The sequence below is a fragment of the Phoenix dactylifera genome, unplaced genomic scaffold (assembly GCF_009389715.1).
Source record: "Phoenix dactylifera cultivar Barhee BC4 unplaced genomic scaffold, palm_55x_up_171113_PBpolish2nd_filt_p 000240F, whole genome shotgun sequence".
NCBI lineage: Eukaryota > Viridiplantae > Streptophyta > Magnoliopsida > Arecales > Arecaceae > Phoenix > Phoenix dactylifera.
The window spans coordinates 711718-733772 of NW_024067737.1; the positions used below are offsets into that span (position 1 = coordinate 711718).

Genomic DNA, 22055 nt, shown 5'->3' on the forward strand with positions numbered 1-22055 from the left:
TAACAAGTTTTCAGATTGTTATATGTAAAAGATTAACCATATACATATATAATTTGATTTTAGTATCTTGATAATAAATCATTAGTTTCATAAAGAATAAAATGAATTGATATTTCTACAACTATAATCTTTTCATTAAATGTTCCATATGCATTGCTTGATGAATGATATCCAAAAATAGAAATATCTTTATCAGATTTGGCATTATTTTCAAAAGACCATATCAAGCATAACATATACTACTGAAAAATATGAAAGATATGCAATAGATCATTTTCTATTTTTCAGAAGATCAAATGGAGTTTTCATCAAAAATAGATCTAATAGAAACCATATATATGACAAGCAATGATGATAGCTTTTAAAAAAAAAACATTTAAGTAGATGACTATCATACAACATTGCCTTTTTCATTTCTTCAAGGATTCTATTAATCCTATTTTACTTATGGTGTTCTTGGTTCTGAAACAATTGTATTCAATATTATTTTCTGTGCACAACTTAATACAAAATTGGTTTTCAAAACTATGCCTTGATACTTCTTTATTTTCATAGTTTGCAAACCTTTTTCATTTGAACCCTTTTTGTGAGTTTGTGCCAATGTAGAAAATATTTCAATTTGAGTGCCAAGAACAAAACTAATGCAAGCTTTTGAAAACTTAGTGATGGAAACATCTTTAGATTTAGAAATTGATTTTTGTTTGTTTCCTTAGTTAACATGCATAGCAAACTTTGACCTTTCAGAAGATAATCTAAATAAGCCAATGGCAAGGTCTTTTGAGATTAAGTACATACTAGCATGAGTTGATTTTATATGCCAAAGATGGTTTCTTTAATCTTGGTATTCATAGTACATATATTCAAAAGCATACCAAGTACACATTATCATATCTATGATCAATAAACAATAATGCCATGGATAAAAACTCTCAATCAAGCATATAGAGAATTCATAGAGTTATTCTTAATAAATTGATTAATCATTTAGCAACTTATCCAATAGTGAGTAAAGCATACTATAAAATGAAGTGATTTGATTATATTTCCAAAAGTATTTTCTATATCACAAAATTGATCAATACTTGCAATTCATATTTTAATCAAATACTAAAGCAAAAATAATGATGAGATGTAAGGGTTACTAATTATTATTATTTTTTAATTACTTTTCATAAGTATATTCTAAGTTTTATTTTTTTGACGTGTGTCTAGAACACCCATTTGTATGAAAGTTCTATTTGTTCCATGGGTATCTTGGCACACCTACATCTACATCCTCATATTTTTATTTTGGGTACCCAAGTTTGCTTGGGTCCTTGAGAGTTAGGACATATGGTTCCTTTTGGAATCCAAATCTGTTTAATAGTAATAACTTTACCATTTGATTTAATTGTGTTAGAACGATAGGTAAAGTTGTTATGCCCATTCTTTTCATGTTTGAAATAAGTTATCTTATTTAATGGTTTGCTTGATGCATTGATAACCTTTTTCTCTAGAGATTTATTGTTAACCAAAGGAGTTAACCCAAGTTTGGATTTATCAGAAACAACATGTTGATTTTCAAACATCATTTTTAATCTTTCTGAACTTACAGTGAACTTGTTAATAAGAGATTTCAGTTGGTCAACTTCTTCACTCAAGTTTTGGTTTGTTTTGATTAAGCTATGATTTTTCTGAATCAATTCTTCTGAAATTAACCTTAAGCTTTTATTTTCAGAATTTAGTTTGTCTTGTATTTCAGCAATAGAATTTCTTTTTTTTGAAATTTCCAAATTTAGCTTTTTAAGATTTTTATTTTTCATAGCTAATTTTCTACATTCACCATACAAATCATGAAAAGCATTTAAAAGTTCATCATAAGAAAATTCTTCTTCAAAATCATTTGATGTAAAAGTAGATTCAGATTTTACCTTATCTTCTTGTGCCATAAAGCAAAAGTTAGTTACCTCTTGTAGTTCTTTGGAGCTAATATCATCATTGTTGCTCCTAGCTTTCATTTTCTTGCTTGACTCTTCCTTGGTCAAGGCTTTCTTCCTTTTTATCTCTTTCTTTCTTTCTTCTTGCTTCCTCTTCTTCTTTGTCTTTTGGAAGCTTTTGAATTTTTTTGTTGTTCTTTCTTCCTCGAGTCGACTCGGGTTTACTTGGAGTCGACTCGACTGACTTGAGAGTCGACTCGAGATCTTCGGGAGATGTCTCATTCTCAGAGGCCTAAAAGATGATTTTCTGTCTTTTGAACTGTTCTGCCTCGGAGTCGACTCGGGTTTTGTTGGAGTCGACTCGGCTAACTTGGGAGTCGACTCTGAAATACTTGGAGTCGACTCGTTCACAGGATCTCCAAGACTGAGTCTCTGCCTTTCAGACTGTTTTTCTCTAGGAGTCGACTCGGACAAACTGGGAGTCGACTCGGCTAATGTGGAAGATTCTGCAGTCCCATTGTTAGTATGCAATTGAAGCACATGTGAGCTAATCTGAGATTTATCATAAATATTTCTTAAAGTATCCCAGATTTTTTTAGCAGATAAGCATGCAGAAATCTTATGAAATATAGATTCATGGATAGCACAATATAGAAAGTTTATAGTATTAGCATTCAATTGTGCTAAGTCTTTTTCATTGACATTTTGAGAGAGTGTGTGAGGTCCATTTATAATGATATTCCATATTTTATAGTTTTGTGATTGAACAAAAATTTTCATTCTAGCTTTCCATTGAATATAGTAAGTTCCATCAAACAGTGGAGGTCTATTTATGGAAAGTCCCTCGGCAAATAATATGTTATGTGGGGTTGTCATAATCTTTAGCTCTAGTCGGTTAAGACTATAATTAATAGAAGAGCACCTGCTCTGATACCACTTGTTGCCCAAGGTGACAACCCAAGAGGGGGGGGGGGTGAATTGGGTTTTCTAAAAATTATGTTCCCTAATTTTTACTTTGAATTAAATGCAGCGGAATGATAAGATGTTATTTACTTAAGCTCAAGGCAATTATAAGTAAAGTAGTGAAAAATTAAGCTAGAGCAATTATACTATGGCTTTAGGGTTCAATTGATCTAAAATTATCTTATAGTTGTATGATCAATTTTAATCTATGTGTATGGTAAGAATGGAGAGGAAGCTAGGCAAATTCTAAACAATCACTTATAACTCTATAGAAAACAAAGCTAGAGATATTACATAATCAAGTATGAATGTAAGGCATGAAATACAAGAGATAAGGCATCACAAACACAAAGATGTATAGTGGTTCGGTGCAACCCAGCACCTACATCCACTCCCCAAGATCTCTTGGGAATTTTACTATAATCCCTCAGATTACAGTCGGTTGTTTTACAAGCTCACAACCCAACTTGTTGTTTTGCGAGATCACAACGAACTCGGTCGGTTTTCACAGGCTCACCGACTAGAACCAACCGATTGTTTTCACGGGCTCACAATCCAACCCAGTTGGTTTTTCCAAAGGCTCACCAACCACAACCTTACAACGATTGTTTTCCGGGTTCACAATCAACCCAGTTGGTTTTTCCAAAGGCTCACCAACCACAACCTTACAACATTGGTTTTTCCTTTGGCTCACCAACAAACCTTAACCCCTTGATTCAATCCCTTGATTGAATCAAGTTACAAGATATTAGAGCAAGAGTTTAAATCAAATACAAGCTTCTCAAATAAGCAAATATAGTAAATATAACCAAGTAAAGTAAAGAGAAGAAGCCCTCAAACAAATTTGTAGATGAAGGAACTCGGCTTCTTCTTTACTTGACCCTCTTCTGATTTTGCATGAAGTAGAAGATCACTGAGGCAGCACACAGTTGAAGAGGAAGCTTTGGGATTCACTTGGATGCTCTTCTTCTCTCTATTTTGCTTTGAATGGCCCTTTTGTGCTTTTGGAAGATTTCTCTTGTAATCTCTTTGAAATCTCTTCCCTAAATGTTCTCTCCCACTTCCATACCTTCTCCCCTAGCTTTCCTCTTGATTTTATAGCTTTAGATGGCGTGAAAACAAAAATCTAGCCGTTAGAGACAAAAATAGAGCCGTTGGAGTCAAGAAAAAACTAGCCGTTATGCCTCCCAGCGTGCTAGAGTCGACTCGGCTGAAGCAGGAGTCGACTCGGCTGAAATAGGAGTCGACTCGTGAATAGTAGTCTGCCGGCACTGTAGCTGGGAGTCGACTCCGCACTGTAGCGCTGAAGTTGGAGTCGACTCGAGCACTGTAGCGCTGAAAAACAACTCTCTGTCTTTTTGCCTGTTCTCAGTCGGAGTCGACTCGTAGAGTCTCGGAGTCGACTCGAGCACTGTTCCTTGAAACTCCAGAGTGCCAGAGTCGACTCTAAACTTTCAGGAGTCGACTCGAGGACTATTCTTTTGAATCTTTCTTTAAATTTGCTCCTCCAACTTGAATTCTTTGAACTTGAAACTTGGGCCAATGAAGTGTAGGTTTCTTCCAATTTTTCTTGAGAGCTTTTGAGGCCTTCTTGTATTTTTCCAACTTGCTATGTTCCTTGCAAAATAAATTATCTTTCTTCTTGCAACACAAACATTAGTATTTATACTTTAAGGTTTTGTGATCATCAAAATCAATCTTTAAATCAATCTTTGGGTCATCAAAGGAGCTGTCACTTAATGAATTATCCCATGTTCTTCACAGAACTGGGTCAGCTCAAATGAGGTATATTCACCTCCTCTATCAAACCTTAAGATTTTAATCTTTTTATCTAGTTGGTTTTTAGCCTCTGCTTTATAGACTTTGAATTTATTTAAGACCTCATTTTTAGCTTTGATAAGATAGAGGTAACAGTATCTAGAAAGGTCATCTATGAAAGTTACAAAATATTTGTTTCCACCCTTTGAGGTTCTCCCTGAGTCACATACATCACTATGCATGAGTTCAAAGAGATCAGAATTTCTACATACAGAGTGAAAGGGTCTTTTAGATAATTTAGCCTCTATACATATCTCACATTTGTCATTATTCTTAAGTTCTAATTTTGGGATTAAGTTCAAGTGCATTAAAAAGCAAATACCATGACAAAAGATATTTCCTCACAAAAGGCCTATGACTCATGTGCCATACATGGCTTGTTGGTAGGATAATTGAAACTACTTCCTAATCAGCCGCATGGGAGAAAAATTCAAATTCAAATTCAAACTTCTCCCATACGGGGCACATGCTGAAAATCAAATGGGGAAGGTGAGTAAATGGGTTAGACCCATTACTGACTTTAGTATTGTTCTCACCAATGGCTGAAATCAAGCCTAGGGTGGTGAGCCAGAATCGCATTTGATTCTGCCATCTCCTAAAGTTTTGACCATTAAACTTTTCTGGTTTAGTACTAAGATTTTCAGATGTGTAGGAAGCCATTAATTTGTAGCTTAACACAATTTTGACATCCGTAAAAATAAAAAAGGTTTATGTCAAATTATTGCACTGATATCTAATTTGAACTTTAGATGTTTAGTTAAAAAATTCAAAGAATAACAGCCAGATCAGCTCTAGATCGATGGTGGAGCACTTGGCTCACTTAAGTACGAGTCTTTCTTAGGCACGTATGCCTTTTTGACAAGCTTTTTTTAGACACCGTTATTCAATAGATAATTTCACTAGATATCGTTCAATTTCATCTTAAGTGCAATATTAAGCTAACTCATATGAATTAACCAATTTTCAAATTTTCGTTTGAATGGAATATGGAAATTACTCAGTGAGGAGTCCAAATGGAGGTATTAATAAACCTCTTGGAGGTTAGGCAATCTAATATTTTGCTTGAAAAATTAAGTACTAAAGAAAAGCTAGCATAGATATGTAACAGCTAAAATATAACAATTTATAATTATGTAGCAAAATATAAAATAAATATTGTGATTTAAAATCTAATGCTAACAGTATATAAACTTTCCTGAATTGTTAGCTTAGATGCACAAATATAATTGATAAATTAAATATTTCTAATATTCAAAAACATTAAATAAGAAAAATAAACTAGCAAATAATTAACTTGACAATATAATAATAAAATGAAGAAAGAGAGAGAAGATGGCCTGTGGATCGAAGCACGCTGATGCGTTGTCTTAGAAAAGTTTATGCCTCCCACGTACGGGTCTGCTGGCACAAATCTCCTAGAGATACGACGATCTAATACAGAACCATATCTTCCCCGTCAGTGCGCCTCTAGGGAAGAAAGAAGATCACGTTCACGCTTGTAGATAGCTCAAAAGAAACTTAGAAAAATTATGAGGAGAAGAAAAATTTTCTTTATTTCTTTTCTCTCTAATGATTCTTAGAGCACTTTTTATCTAGACTCTTGGAATAGGGAGAAGAGAAAATTTTGATTGTAGTTTGAAATAATCCCTAGAGCCCTTTATATAGGCTTAGACGCATCAGAAGAAGCAGATTCCCCTCCCGCGGATTGATGACGTGTCTTCTTGTGCTCCTTTGATCCTTCGGCTTATTGCATCTTGGTCGTCCATGTTTCCTTCCTTCTTCGAGGGGCCTTTCCATGCTTGCTCTTGCGCTAGCTGGATGCATGACACTTGTCATGGCCTACTTCTTTTGAGAATTTTTCCATGTTTGCTCTCTTACTTGTGCGCGCATGCTTGCCACTTGGCCGTTCACCAATTTGGTTTTAAAAATTTTAATATATTTGATTTAATTCAACAGTTTCTAATTGGGTTTGTTAAAAAGAAGAGCGAGTGGAGGAGGTAAGAAAATTCTGGAATAAGATAGGATTGAGACAGATCTTATTGACGAGAACAAATCACTGTGTTATTCCAGTTTTATCTACGAATGTAATCTACATAAATTAAAGTATTTCATGCTGACTGCAGACTAATTATCTGTCATGACGGGCAAAACTGACAAGCCCGAAGACACCCAACTTGTGCTTTTAATACATGCATGTGGTGCGTGTACAATGGTTACACTGGATGGTGGTGACAATTGGATGACAACATTTTTTCAACCTTGATATAGCTATGAACCTCCATTTTCCTGTATAACCTCCATAGAACAGGAAGTGAGTTGAAAAGGAAAACAATCTTGTGCATGATCAAACAACTCAAGTCATTAGCTATCTCGTCAAAGAAATGATCAATTTTTTTACCCAACTTCTAGTCATTGAACTATTGTATGGGTCTAATCAATCAAAAACTTGGATATAATTATACAGGGTAGAGTTAGTCGGTGCATCACTTAGATGGTTTGAGATTGAGATCTCTTTCCTTCTTTGAGCCATGTCCCATCTCTAATCAGCTCCCTCTTAACGGTTTCAATCAAATTGTATTAATAGAACTGACACGAAAACAGAGAAAAAGAAAGCACTACCTTGTATCAATCAGCGATAAAACCACCACCACAACCACCACAAGAAAATAGGCAATCCCTCTTCTCCCTTCTCCTGCGGCCCAAGAACATAAGAAGGCTATCAACAGAGCACCAACAAAGAAACCATAACCGGAGAGAGAGAGAAAGAAATAAAGAAGGAAATAGCAGGCCCCCATCCTTGGTTGGTCATGAACCATCAACGACTATACTAACCTCACCACTCTCCAGCAGGCCGTAGAACAAAGCATAACACATCCAAACATGAGAACAGAGCAAAAAGAAACCACCATGCATGCGAGATAAGCAGACTCCGAGGCATGACAAATAGATCGTGTCATAAATCATGGAGGAGGGACGAGAGGAGGGGGATAGGGCAGTACCTCTTTCTCGGGAAGAGGAGAATGGGGTCGGCCGGTTGGCACCGCAGAGGAGGGAGGAGGAGAGGAGGTTGCGCTGCCGAGGAGGGAGGACTAGAGGAGGTCGTTCGGCGCCGGAGAGGAGGGGAATGAGGTTGACCGGTCGGCGCCGCAAATCCGTGTCCGCGGGTTTTGATGGGAATTCGATTTTCAACGACGTGAATAAGCGTCGCCTTAGGCCGAATCTACGATGACGCTAATAAGCGTCGTATATTGCCGACACTTTTAAAATGCGTCAGCTATTTTTGGCGCTATGCCGAAAATTGCCGATGCTTGAAGAAAGCGTCGGCAAAAAAGCATGGGTAAAACTCTTTTTTCCTATAGTGATGAAACCATGTTTATATTCTCGTTTGTCCTTTAAGATCAAACATCAGTTTCTTTCTTGTTTTCATTTGTTATTTCTCCTTTCTAAGTCTATACTCTTGCTCTCCAGCTTTGATTTCTGGTTTTTCCAATCATTAAGGTTGTTACTTATATTTTGTTATTAATCACTTAGATTCTCTTCTGTTCTATGACACGACAAATGAAAATTCTTTTAGGTTGGCCATCTTGGGGAAGATTACGAGGAATGGGTTCACCAGCCCATTGTGAGCAAGGAAGGTCCACGCTTTTTTGAAAATGACTTCTTGGAGGTAATTAGCCAATTCTTTGTGCTCCAATACAGAATTTATGGAAAAAAGATTCATAATATCGTTCTGATTCACTTGTGATTCATATTTTGATTCACATTTATCAGATGTTCACCCGTACTAAATGGTGGGTGATTCCAGTCGTATGGATCCCAGTTGTCTGTTGGCTCGTGACCATGTCTATCCGCATGGGACATGCAGTTCCTCAGGCAGCTCTAATGGTTGTGGGTGGTATTCTTTTGTGGACGCTGATTGAGTATGCATTGCACCGCTTCCTTTTCCATATTAGAACATCAAGTTACTGGTATGTTTTTTTCCTTTTGTTAATTACTTATATTTAAGGTTTCTATTGTGAACCAGTATGCTCGTTTCTTTTTGAACAACAAAAATAAATAAAAAATGTTAATTGAAATTACACTCAGGGCAAACACCTTGCATTATCTTCTTCATGGATGCCATCATAAGCACCCGATGGATGGACTGCGCCTTGTTTTCCCACCAGCTGCAACAGCTATTCTTTGTGTGCCTGTATGCATTTTCCTCATCATTTCCATTCTACTTCATAATAAGAATCGATTTACCAATCACGCTATGGCTTTCTTTATGTCATTCATGATTTAATAAATGTGACATGTCTTGTTACTCTATGGAGTGAGATTTTCTAATCTGGTAAGTTGTTGACATAATTCCTTCCTACATGGACAATAGGATCAAATTTAGAAGGGAATATTTGTTCAGAACTTGCTATCTTTATTTGTCCAACATGTCAGTTTTGAATCCTGATGCTACTTTTGCTCATTCTTTATGGACTGTCTTCTAGATCTGGTGTCTGATTAGGCTCTTAACAACTCCTACTACTGCACCTGCCATATTTGGAGGGGGCTTGTTGGGTTATGTGATGTATGACTGCACCCACTATTACCTGCACCATGGACAACCATCCAAAGATACAGCTCGAGATATGAAGGTAAGAAGAGATTTACTTAGAACCATGGTAAGAATTCCGGACCTTTATATTGTAGTGCTTATGACCCTTGCTTTTGTTTCAGAAATTTCATTTGAATCATCACTACAGAATACACAACAAGGGTTTTGGCATAACTTCTCCACTTTGGGACATCGTCTTTGGTACATTACCCCCTCCAATGCCATCAAGGAAGAGCAGCTGATTTTATTAGTCCAGAGTTTAGAAGTGGATGTAATTTATTAAGGTCTTTTAAGGTATTTTTCCTATTCTTTCTAAGCATTCTGGCTAATGTGAAAATCTTGGGGCTTAAAATGGTGATATTGTTAACAATGTTTTTGGTCTTTACTGGTTTAAGGAGAGTAACCCAGCTAGCCTTACTTCAGCCTCTGTGATTTTTGCAGCACTCCGAATCTATAATTTGTGTAATCTGTTTAAGTGGAAGCAGGGAAAGCAACTTGTAATTTCGTTTGAAGTCAAGAAATTTGCCTTCTTGAATTTGTATGAGGAAAGAAAGAAAGATCAAAGAATCATAGTACAATTGGGTTTAAAACATTCAATTGATACATGATATGGATGACAACTGCTCTAGCACATGCTATTGTCACACCTCAAACCCAACACTCAAGCCCAGGCGCGTGACATGGCTGCGCACTCCGTAGGGTAGACTAGAGAATATACTGGAGCTAAAAATTTATCACAACCTCAATATCCGTGGACAATAATAATCACTTTTCATAACAAATAACAAAACCAGTCTAATTACAAAATTTAATGATCCAACCAATATTAGTAATATTCTATCTATTCATCTCTTTTTCATATGATCTCAACCATAGCTAAGCAACCCACTTGCAACTTGCAATTCTAAAAGGGGAAGGAGGTTGTGAGCTTTATAGCCCATTAAAAATTCTGAACCGTTATACCATAAATAATAAGAAACAATCAATTAGTAATGGTAGATAAAATGAATATCGTATCAATACTCGATAATCTCATACAAATAACATGCACATAAGTTCTTATTATCATCTTATCAAAGAAATATATATATATATATAAATAAATAAATATATATATCTCAAATATAACCAATTGTTCAATAACAGTGTCTTATGTCATGCTATCTATTTCTCATTCACTTGATTTTTAGATTTTTTATCAATTAATTTCCGGCTGTGGATTAACCAAAATCATGACTCAGTCAAAGACTAACAAAATTTAATTCATTAGCCCATAGACGCTGTCCCATGTATAAACTCGTGGAGGCTATCCCCATGCATCAATTTATGGGCACTATTCCACGCGTAAGTCCGTGGAGACTATCTCATATATAAGCTCATGGAGGCTATCTCCATGTGTCAGCTCATAAGCGCTATCCCACACGTAAGCATGTGGAAGGTATCACATATATAAGCTCGTGGAGGCTATCCCCATGCATCAACCCATGGGCGCTATCTCATGACGAGGTTAATCCAAATCATATCTTGTCTGTTTGATTTATATGTTATTTTTGTCAAATTAGTTTTCACTTATACAATAATTTTTTTTCAAATTTAAGGTATCTTTGTTCATATATTTATATTATCAATATTTGATACGTATAATAACCTTACGAATAAAATTATACAGAAAATCATATAAAACATGCCATCACATGCCAAACCAAATCTATCGATGCAAATCTTATGATGCAAATCTAGTGGTACAAACTAATATATACAAATATATGGTGACCGAGTACAAATATTCTTATACCTAACATGTCAAGTCAATTTAATATCAATATAATACCAACTTATCTCTTATCAATCACTCACTTTATCAATGAATCAATTATTCAGTAATTATCTAATTTTAAGGTTCTAATATTTGAATTACTCATATTCTCTATTCTCCTCTAATTAAAAATTAAATATAAATAAAAAGTTAGAGCCTTACCTCAATTTAAAAATTAGAGTATAAGATCTTGTTGGCTTTTTTCTATCCGAATAACTGTAGCTTTAGACAAAACTAGGGCTGACTATGAAAATAGATTTATATAGGAAGATATACGAGGCCAGCTAGATAACGATGTCCAATTTTTTGAATCAGTTAGTATAGTGTAACTCAATCCATATTATCAAGAAACATATATCCAACCATGAAAAAGATAATAGATCAGGGGTTATCAATTATGGATCCAATAGTAGCTGACAACAGTCGGATGTAGGACAGACAAGGGCGACTAGGTAGCAGCATTTGATGATCGGAGTAGCTCCGCTCTAGCCAATCAAACTAGTCAACTTATGAAACAAGAATCAGATTATGGTACAAATAATACAATAGAGATTCATGATAATAGAGTCCAACGGTACTCAGTGATGATCGGGCTAAAGCTAGTGCAACAGATGATCACAACTACACTAGATCAAAAGCAAAGAGAGAAAATTAGAAGAAGAGAGCATTTTAATGTTATAGTCAAGGAAAAGCAACACGTGTGACAATATTTGTAGAGATTGGTTTTGAAAAGGGGACTGTTAGGGGGAAAAGTGGATCATCCGGAGCACATAGTCAAAGCACCGAAATCCGGTGGCAAGCGTGACGACTACAAGCATGTTCTCAGCGCCCACGGCCTCGGCATGAACTGTTAGATGTATGCCCTAGAAGCCAATTTGGCTGACACATTGTTGATTCTAGGGACATAATTTTGTACTTGATTGTTTATTATTAAATAAATAAAAGGCATCTTTTTCATTCATATTATTTATGTGTCTATGAATCGTCCAAGAAATTAATAAGATGATGATACATATTCTCAAGAGTTGAGAATTTGAGCCATGTATCATTGGTGATTAATTTCTAAATGCTCCTGATCAATGGATCATCACGAGGACGGTGATTGACCCGATTAGTGCACAGATCACTTTCCTTCTGGATGGACGAGACTTGAGTCCACAGTGTAGGGACACTGAAGTGATAGTGCAGGTGCTTGTTAGAGAACAAGGGTACTGAGCGTGACCAAGACAAGAAGTCACTTGGATGTCTATCCACTCGTCAGTGACTTGCTTGATGTTGCAGTAGTGTGACTGGTCCTTTGACCTGCGGTGCTTCGGCTACTCACAGTGAGGTTATTGTAGTTTGACTGCACACATACATGGTCTCTAGCCATATGGGTCCATGCAGTGTAGATTGGCTGCAGTAAGTTCACTGTAGGAGTAGGGTATGCACCTATAAGGAATCTATCGACCTTGATAGAAGAGGAGTGATCCTATGTGATTTGTTAGACTGAGTTCTAAGACCTTGGCCAGGGCAGTAATATAAAGTGGAAAAAGAGTTTTCCATTAGCGAACTCAAGTCGAATAAATCTTGACATATGACAGACGATGGGGTTTGACGAGTTGTCCATGACCTCCGTCCTGTAGGGATCCACGATAGTAGGACTGTATCACATGTTAACTGCACCTAGAGGTTCATCATTCCATTCTGCTGGGTAGCCACTACATGCTGCTAGGTGTCACTGGTGGATGGTGGGACTCATAGGGATTATCTTGATGATCGATAAATCCTAATGAGTAGAGTTGGAATCGTTCCAACCCATTGAAAGAAGTTTTCAATGATATAGTGATAGAGATCACAATATATCTCACTACCAGTCAGAATAGAACCTATGGGGTCACACACACTAGAAGTATTGACCGATCCGATGGTTGAAATCGTGATTAGGAATCACAAGTAATCAATTTGATTGATAAGAAGTTGAAGAAAGGAACAAAGGGAATTAATTAATTGGACTTGAAACAAGAGTCCTACTTCGGGTAGGATTCCTAGAGTCCTAATTGGATTAGGACTGGGAATCCTAGTTGGAGTAGGACTGGGATTCCTACTTGGAATAGGATTCCTACAATCCTAATGAGATTAGGAACTTTGAATTAAAATTGGATTCCTACTTGGAGTAGGATTCCTAGAAATCCTAATTGGATTAGGACTTCGAATTCAAATAAAGTCCTAATTGGATTAGGACTAAAATTAAACAAATCCTAATTGAATTAGGATTCTTTAAGTCTAAATTAATTATTAATCTAATGAATCAACATGACTCCTAATAGGATTAGGATTGAAGAGTTCAATTGAGTCATGATTCATTCAAGTCCTAATTGGATTAGGACTAGCGTAAATTGAACCAAATTTGGCTAATCCTAATTGGATTGGGATTAAACCATGAGAGAGGCACCTAATCCTCTTTGGAAGAGGATTAGGTTAACCAAGTAAGAGGGACATCAGCCCCTCTCACTTGGCTAGGGCGACATGAAGAAGCTAGGGTTGGCGCCCCCCCTTCTTAGGCAAGTTGTCATTGGAACTCCTAAAAGTTAGGAGCTCCAATCCCTTTATAAGGAGGACTAGGGGCCGGCGCCCTAAGCAATTGAATCCTCTTCTCCTTGCTGCCGCCACCGTCTCCCAACTCCCTGGTTCAGCCGCCAACAAGAAGGAAAAAGAAGAGAGCCTTGTCCGCCTCCTCTTCCTCCAATCCTTCTTCCAACGCGGGGAAAAGAAAGAAGGCTGCAGAAGCTGTGTTCTTCTTCCTTGAGTTCCTTCTTCCTCTTCCTCCTCTCAAGCACAATCAAGGGTTGATTGAAAGAGAGGAGATCAGCCATCAAAAGAAGTCTTTGCAAGGGAGCTAGCACCCCGGGAAGACAAGAAAGCTTTGATCGGTTCTCTACTTCGTGTGGATACCCGTAGAGGCCGGACGTTTGAACGGCTTCAAACGAACCCTCTTCCAAAACCACGAATTCAGATTTGCGATGATCATCTACCCGCGCAAGGTGAAGATTTGATCTTCCTATTAGTTTTAAAAGTTTTAATTCTTACCTAATTACGAAAGGTCTAGAAACAACGTTCATGCGATGAACGTCGAACCCGTGCATGCCTCTTCCGCTGCCACCTGATTTTTGTTTTGAAATATCAGCGGCATGGGCGGGTTCCCAACAGTGGTATCAGAGCCTAGGCTTCGTAGATTAAGGTAAGAATTAAATATCTAAAGGCATATTAGATCTGAAAATTGAATGATCATGCATGCTGAAAAATTCTGCATGCAGATTTTTTAGGGGTGCTGATTTTTTGCATGCTGATTTTTATGTGATAAAAAGATGATTCTAATTGCATTGTTAATGGAATTACAAAGTTTAGAATCATGATTAGCATGATCAGCGACCTATGTCATGATACAACCAGTTAGTTTTCAGATCTGAAAATTATAATTGTTGCATACGGTGATGATCATAGGATTCAACCCCTTTTGGTATCAAATGTAATGACCTGCGATGTGATCTGCGATGTCATGTAATTTTTCAGATGCTTGCATGCATCTTATTTGATGTTTTGAGAGGCCTGCGTGCCTCCTAAAAGGAGATGTAATTTATTTTTATTTTTATTTTACATCTGGTTGTATTTCTGTGATGTGATGTACATCAACGATCAAGTTGAAGCAAAGGCATGAGATGAAAGGTGATCTAAGCGGTTGATGGCGATGGGATCAAGAGTTGATCAAGAATCGAATCAAGGAGGCTTGGAACCAATTCAAGAGTTGAAGACCACTTGATCGATTGATGTGCATGTGCTTGTAATACGACCTAATTAGAATCCATGATCATCACCTAGTTAAAGTTTAGCTTTAATTTGATGCTGCGATTATAACTGCCTGTGATGTGCCGTTTGCATGTGATGTAAATGCGAGTCGGGTAGATAGGTTTACATGTGATGTAGCAAACCCAATTGAGACCTAAATCAAAACCTCCTCAATCAAGTCGAGAGTGAACCGACATGAGCAAGTCATATTAGATTAATTGATCTAATTGGTGTCTAGGAAAGCATGAAAGGTGGTTACTTAATTAGGACCTTACTCTCTGAGTAAGGGGAGCCTCCCACCTGCTTACCTGGCCAATTGTTCGATTACCTCTTATGAAGGGCTCAAGTTGCAAACACTAAGACCTGATTAACCAATATTAAGTCAATAGGTCTTCCACTGTAGTAGAGCTGCTAAGGCCTTTCTGATGTTGATTTGTCTCGGCTGGACACAGTGGTCAAGTTGCATCGGGGGGCTGGACCTCTCTATAGACATGAGATGTTGTAGGGTAAAGGTGGGGTTGGGCACCAATAACTGTTAGGTGAGGACCCAATGACGACTTTATTCCTACGGTTATACGGTGGGTCTGACTTAACTAAGAAATGGGACCAATAACTGTTAGGTGAGGTCTTCATGGCTTAGAGACCAAGTTACACTGCAACATGCTTGAGAAGCATTGTACAAGAGTTGTACACTCATCCATCTATGTGTCACCAATAACTGTTAGGTGAGGTGGCATGTAAATTGGTGGGACCGCAGTACCCACTAGAAACCCTAGTCGTGTGGGATTTCCGTTTTCCTACCAGGGGAGTGTGAGGAATTCGAGAAAATAGTGGGAGTTACATTTGTTCTAAAAGACCTTAGAACAGATTAGGATCAAGTACAAAAGTCTAACTAGAATCTTTACTCTCTGCAGATACAATGTCATCTTCAAACCCTTTGACCCGTATTCTTGAGACCAACCGACTGACCGGAACCAATTACAAAGACTGGCTTAGAAATCTCAAAATAGTTTTGGACTGTGAGAAGATAGGCTACATACTCGATTCAGATATCCCCACACTACCAGCACGTCCTACTAATGTTCAGCGTGAAATGCATAAAAAGTGGTTGGATGATGACATTAGAGTAAAATGCTATATGATGGCATCCATGTCTAATGAACTCCAATGCCAGCATGAAAGTATGAAGACTGCTAGGGAAATACTGGCACACCTGCAAGAGTTGTATGGTGAGCAGAGTCGCACAGCTCGTTTTGAAGTGTCCAAGAGGCTCTTCAAGACGAAGATGCGCGAAGGGCAGTCTGTCCATGATCACGGTCTGACCATGATCAAGGACCTAGAGGAGCTTGAGAAGCTCGGTATGGACATGCACAAGGAATTGCAAGTGGATTTGATCCTACAGTACTTTCCGATTCATTTGGTCAATTTATAGTAAACTACCACATGAATAAGATTGAATGCACTAAGACTGAACTAATCAACATGTTGGTAACTGCTGAGGGAGCCTTGAAAGGTTCAAGGGGCAATGTCCTTGCTGCTGAGTTGACTTCTGGTTCCAAGAGAAAGTCTACTTGGAAGAAAAAGAAGCCTGCAAAGAAGCAGAAGAAAGACAAGAAGCGAAAGAAGGAAGTTCAAAAGAAAAAGGCTAACGACAAAGGAAAATGTTTCCACTGCAATGTCGAAGGCCACTGGAAGAGAAACTGTCCTTCATACCTCGAGAGCCTAAAGAACAAGAAAGGTGACACACCTTCAGAAGGTATAGACTTGCTCATAATTGAAACTAATCTAACGGTTTCTTCTACTTCTAGTTGGGTTATAGATTCTGGTTCTAGTGCTCATTTGTGCACTACCATGCAGGGTCTAAAGGAAAGTAGAAGGCTGGCGGAAGGTGCGGTAACCCTTCGGGTTGGCAACGGGGCAAAAGTTGCTGCTGTGGCTGTGGGCACCTACCATCTGCGACTACCGTCTGGATTTAGTTTAATACTTAGAGACTGCTATTATGTACCTGTTGCTAGCAGAAATTTGATTTCTGTTTCATGTCTAGCACAGGAAGGTCATGTTTTTACATTTGACAAAGACTGCTGTTCTATTTATTTGAGAAATAAAATAGTCGCACGTGGTTTCATGATTGACAGTCTCTATCATTTACATATGGATGTATCTGTGAATGTTACCGAGCAAGATGTGAGTGCCAAAGGATCCAAAAGATCCAGAGATGAGATAAACCAAAGATATTTGTGGCACCTCAGGCTTGGCCATATTGGAGAGGACAGAATGAACAAAATGGATAAAGATGGGCTTTTAGGCTCATTGACTTCCGAGTCATATCCAGTTTGCGAGTCCTGTCTTCAAGGAAAAATGGCAAGACTGCCTTTTGTAGGACATGGGGAGAGGACCACTGAATTACTTGCCCTAGTACATACAGATGTATGTGGCCCATTCGATGTGCTAGCCAGGGGACGTTATTCTTACTTCATTACCTTTACCGATGATTACTCACGGTATGGGTATGTGTATCTTATGAGACACAAGTCTGAGTCTTTTGAAAAGTTCAAAGAGTTCAAGAATGAAGTAGAAAAACAAACTGGAAAACCTCTTAAGGCTCTTCGATCAGATCGAGGAGGAGAATACCTTAGTGGGGAATTTCGGGATTATCTCAAAGAGAATGGCATAGTCTCACAATGGACACCTCCGGGTACACCTCAACTCAACAGGGGTGTCAGAGAGGAGGAATCGGACCCTATTGGATATGGTCAGGTCCATGATGAGCTTCACTGATTTACCTATGTTCCTTTGGGGAGATGCCTTACTCACAGCGATTTATTTGTTGAATAGAGTTCCCTCTAAATCCGTTCCTACCACACCGTATGAGATATGGCATGGTAAGAAACCAAGTCTTGGGTCATCTCAAGATTTGGGGATGTCCGGCCCACGTCAAGCGACTACAGGCGGACAAACTAGAGGCTAGGACCATAAGTGCTCGTTTTATAGGATATCCTAAAGAGTCATTAGGATACAATTTTTACGTCTCAGAGGATCACAATGTGTTTGTGAGCCGTCATGCCATCTTCTTGGAAAATCAGTTTATCCTTGATAGAGGCAGTGGGAGGAAAATTGAGCTTGAAGAGAAAGTCTCTGAAAAGCAACGAGTCATGGATCCTATTGAACCCATTCATACAGAGCCAGTACACGATGTCCCTCAACCACCTCGTAGATCTAGTAGGGTCTCTCATCCTCCCGATAGATACTTAGGTATACTAGAAGAGGATACCGAGGAAATGTTCCTAGTGGGAGATAGGGATCACATACAGGATCCCAAAACCTACAACGAGGCGATATCTGATATCGATTCCGAGAAATGGCTGGAAGCTATGAAGTCAGAGTTAGACTCCATGCATTCCAACCAAGTCTGGACCTTAGTAGATCCACCAGAAGGTATTGTACCTATTGGATGCAAATGGATCTACAAGAGAAAGATAGGTTCGGATGGAGAGGTAGAGACCTATAAGGCAAGGCTTGTGGCGAAAGGGTATAGTCAGCGCGAAGGCATTGACTATCAGGAGACCTTTTCACCTGTAGCCATGCTAAAATCCATCCGAACATTGCTTGCCATTGCAGCATTTCATGATTATGAAATCTGGCAGATGGATGTGAAAACTGCTTTCCTGAATGGATATCTTGATGAAGATATCTATATGGAACAGCCTTTGGGTTTCACTTCCAGTGATGGAGATCACAGGGTCTGCAAGCTGCAAAGGTCCATCTATGGACTAAAGCAAGCATCTCGGAGTTGGAACACTCGTTTCGATGACGCAATCAAAACGTTTGATTTCATCAAAAACGAACAGGAACCGTGTGTTTACAAAAAGGTTAGTGGGAGTGCTGTCATTTTTCTCGTACTGTACGTAGATGACATTCTCCTGATTGGGAATGATATTCCCATGCTAACCTCGGTCAAGGTCTGGTTGTCAAAAGAATTCTTCATGAAAGACCTTGGGGAAGCATCCTATATTTTGGAAATAAAGGTCTATAGAGATAGATCTAAAAGAATGCTTGGCCTTTCACAGAAGATGTACATAGAGGAGGTGCTGAAGAGATTCAACACATGAGCAAGATTCCCTATGCATCGGCAATGGGAAGCCTCATGTATGCCATGCTGTGTACATAAGCTGATATAGCTCTTGCTGTGAGTGTCACAAGCAGATATCAGTCGGATCCAGGCAAGAAGCACTGGATAGCTGTGAAAGAACAGTCTTAAGTACTTGAGAAGAACTAAGGACATGTTCTTGGTCTTTGGGAGAAGATCAGAGTTGAAGGTAGAAGGATGCACACATATTGATGATAGAAAGTCTACATCAGAATATGTGCAATTGTGGTTCAGTAAATTGGAAGAGTTCCAAACAACCGATCATTATAGATTCTACCTTAGAAGCTGAATGTTAAGCCGTATCCAAGGGTGCAGTAGAAACCTTCTGATTAAAAGTTAATTGCAGAGTTAGGTGTAATGTCATCAGATGCCATAACACTTTACTGCGATAACATTGGCACCATAGCACTAGCTATGGAGCCATGGTCTCATCAAAAGTCCAAGCACATAGAGTGGCGCTTCCATTTCATACGCGACTATGATGTAGAGGTGCAGAGAGTAGACTCCGCGGATAACGTGGCAGACCCGTTCACTAAGCAGCTAAGTTAGCAAAAGACTGAAGCCCACCTTGAGAAGATGGGCCTAAGATATATGACCAATTGGCTTTAGTGCAAGTGGGAGATTGTTAGATGTATGCCCTAGAAGCCAATTTGGCTGACACACTGTTGATTCTAGGGACATAATTTTGTACTTGACTGTTTATTATTAAATAAATAAAAGGCATCTTTTTCATTCATATTATTTATGTGTCTATGAATCGTCCAAGAAATTAATAAGATGATGATACATATTCTCAAGAGTTGAGAATTTGAGCCATGTATCATTGGTGATTAATTTCTAAATGCTCCTGATCAATGGATCATCACGAGGACGGTGATTGACCCGATTAGTGCACAGATCACTTTCCTTCTGGATGGACGAGACTTGAGTCCACAGTGTAGGGACACTGAAGTGATAGTGCAGGTGCTTGTTAGAGAACAAGGGTACTGAGCGTGACCAAGACAAGAAGTCACTTGGATGTCTATCCACTCGTCAGTGACTTGCTTGATGTTGCAGTAGTGTGACTGGTCCTTTGACCTGCGGCGCTTCGGCTACTCACAGTGAGGTTATTGTAGTTTGACTGCACACATACATGGTCTCTAGCCATATGGGTCCATGCAGTGTAGATTGGCTGCAGTAAGTTCACTGTAGGAGTAGGGTATGCACCTATAAGGAATCTATCGACCTTGATAGAAGAGGAGTGATCCTATGTGATTTGTTAGACTGAGTTCTAGGACCTTGGCCAGGGCAGTAATATAAAGTGGAAAAAGAGTTTTTCCATTAGCAAACTCAAGTCGAATAAATCTTGACATATGACAGACGATGGGGTTTGACGAGTTGTCCATGACCTCCGTCCTGTAGGGATCCACGATAGTAGGACTGTATCACATGTTAACTGCACCTAGAGGTTCATCATTCCATTCTGCTGGGTAGCCACTACATGCTGCTAGGTGTCACTGGTGGATGGTGGGACTCATAGGGATTATCTTGATGATCGATAAATCCTAATGAGTAGAGTTGGAATCGTTCCAACCCATTGAAAGGAGTTTTCAATGATATAGTGATAGAGATCACAATATATCTCACTACCAGTCAGAATAGAACCTATGGGGTCACACACACTAGAAGTATTGACCGATCCGATGGTTGAAATCGTGATTAGGAATCACAAGTAATCAATTTGATTGATAAGAAGTTGAAGAAAGGAACAAAGGGAATTAATTAATTGGACTTGAAACAAGAGTCCTACTTCGGGTAGGATTCCTAGAGTCCTAATTGGATTAGGACTGGGAATCCTAGTTGGAGTAGGACTGGGAATTCCTACTTGGAATAGGATTCCTACAATCCTAATGAGATTAGGAATTTTGAATTAAAATCGGATTCCTACTTGGAGTAGGATTCCTAGAAATCCTAATTGGATTAGGACTTCGAATTCAAATAAAGTCCTAATTGGATTAGGACTAAAATTAAACAAATCCTAATTAGATTAGGATTCCTTTAAGTCTAAATTAATTATTAATCTAATGAATCAACATGACTCCTAATATGATTAGGATTGAAGAGTTCAATTGAGTCATGATTCATTCAAGTCCTAATTGGATTAGGACTAGCGTAAATTGAACCAAATTTGGCTAATCCTAATTGGATTGGGATTAAACCATGAGAGAGGCACCTAATCCTCTTTGGAAGAGGATTAGGTTAACCAAGTAAGAGGGACATCAGCCCCTCTCACTTGGCTAGGGCGACATGAAGAAGCTAGGGTTGGCGCCCCCCCTTCTTAGGCAAGTTGTCATTGGAACTCCTAAAAGTTAGGAGCTCCAATCCCTTTATAAGGAGGACTAGGGGCCGGCGCCCTAAGCAATTGAATCCTCTTCTCCTTGCTGCCGCCACCCTCTCCCAACTCCCTGGTTCAGCCGCCAACAAGAAGGAAAAAGAAGAGAGCCTTGTCCGCCTCCTCTTCCTCCAATCCTTCTTCCAACGCGGGGAAAAGAAAGAAGGCTGCAGAAGCTGTGTTCTTCTTCCTTGAGTTCCTTCTTCCTCTTCCTCCTCTCAAGCACATTCAAGAGTTGAAAGAAAGAGAAGAGATCAGCCATCAAAGGAGTCTTTGCAAGGGAGCTAGCACCCCGGGAAGACAAGAAAGCTTTGATCGGTTCTCTACTTCGTGTGGATACCCGTAGAGGCCGGACGTTTGAACGGCTTCAAACGAACCCTCTTCCAAAAACCACGAATTCAGATTCGCGGTGATCATCTACCCGCGCAAGGTGAAGATTTGATCTTCCTATTAGTTCTAAAAGTTTTAATTCTTACCTAATTACGAAAGGTCTCGAAACAAGCGTTCATGCGATGAACGTCGAACCCGTGCATGCCGATTCCGCTGCCATCTGAAAATTTTTGAAATATCAGCGGCATGGGCGGGTTCCCAACAGGGGGCCCGCGTGC

The 22055-nt window shown here is 38.8% G+C and overlaps 1 protein-coding gene across 2 annotated transcripts in view; it reads left to right on the forward strand.

The window, feature by feature from the left end:
• LOC103720545 (dihydroceramide fatty acyl 2-hydroxylase FAH1-like) overlaps positions 1 to 9911 on the forward strand; it is a 30336-nt gene extending 20425 nt beyond the window's left edge. The window contains exons 3-8 of one of the 2 annotated variants that reach the window (XM_039117533.1): positions 8272 to 8364; positions 8469 to 8665; positions 8784 to 8889; positions 9182 to 9328; positions 9411 to 9572; positions 9730 to 9911. In XM_039117533.1, coding sequence (XP_038973461.1) covers positions 8272 to 8364; positions 8469 to 8665; positions 8784 to 8889; positions 9182 to 9328; positions 9411 to 9530 — 663 coding nt within the window. In that variant the 3' untranslated portion in view covers positions 9531 to 9572; positions 9730 to 9911. Of the gene's footprint in view, positions 1 to 8271; positions 8365 to 8468; positions 8666 to 8783; positions 8890 to 9181; positions 9329 to 9410 lie in introns of both variants that reach the window. The other variant, XM_008810296.4, reaches the window with a different exon arrangement.
• The last annotated feature ends 12144 nt before the right edge of the window (positions 9912 to 22055 follow it).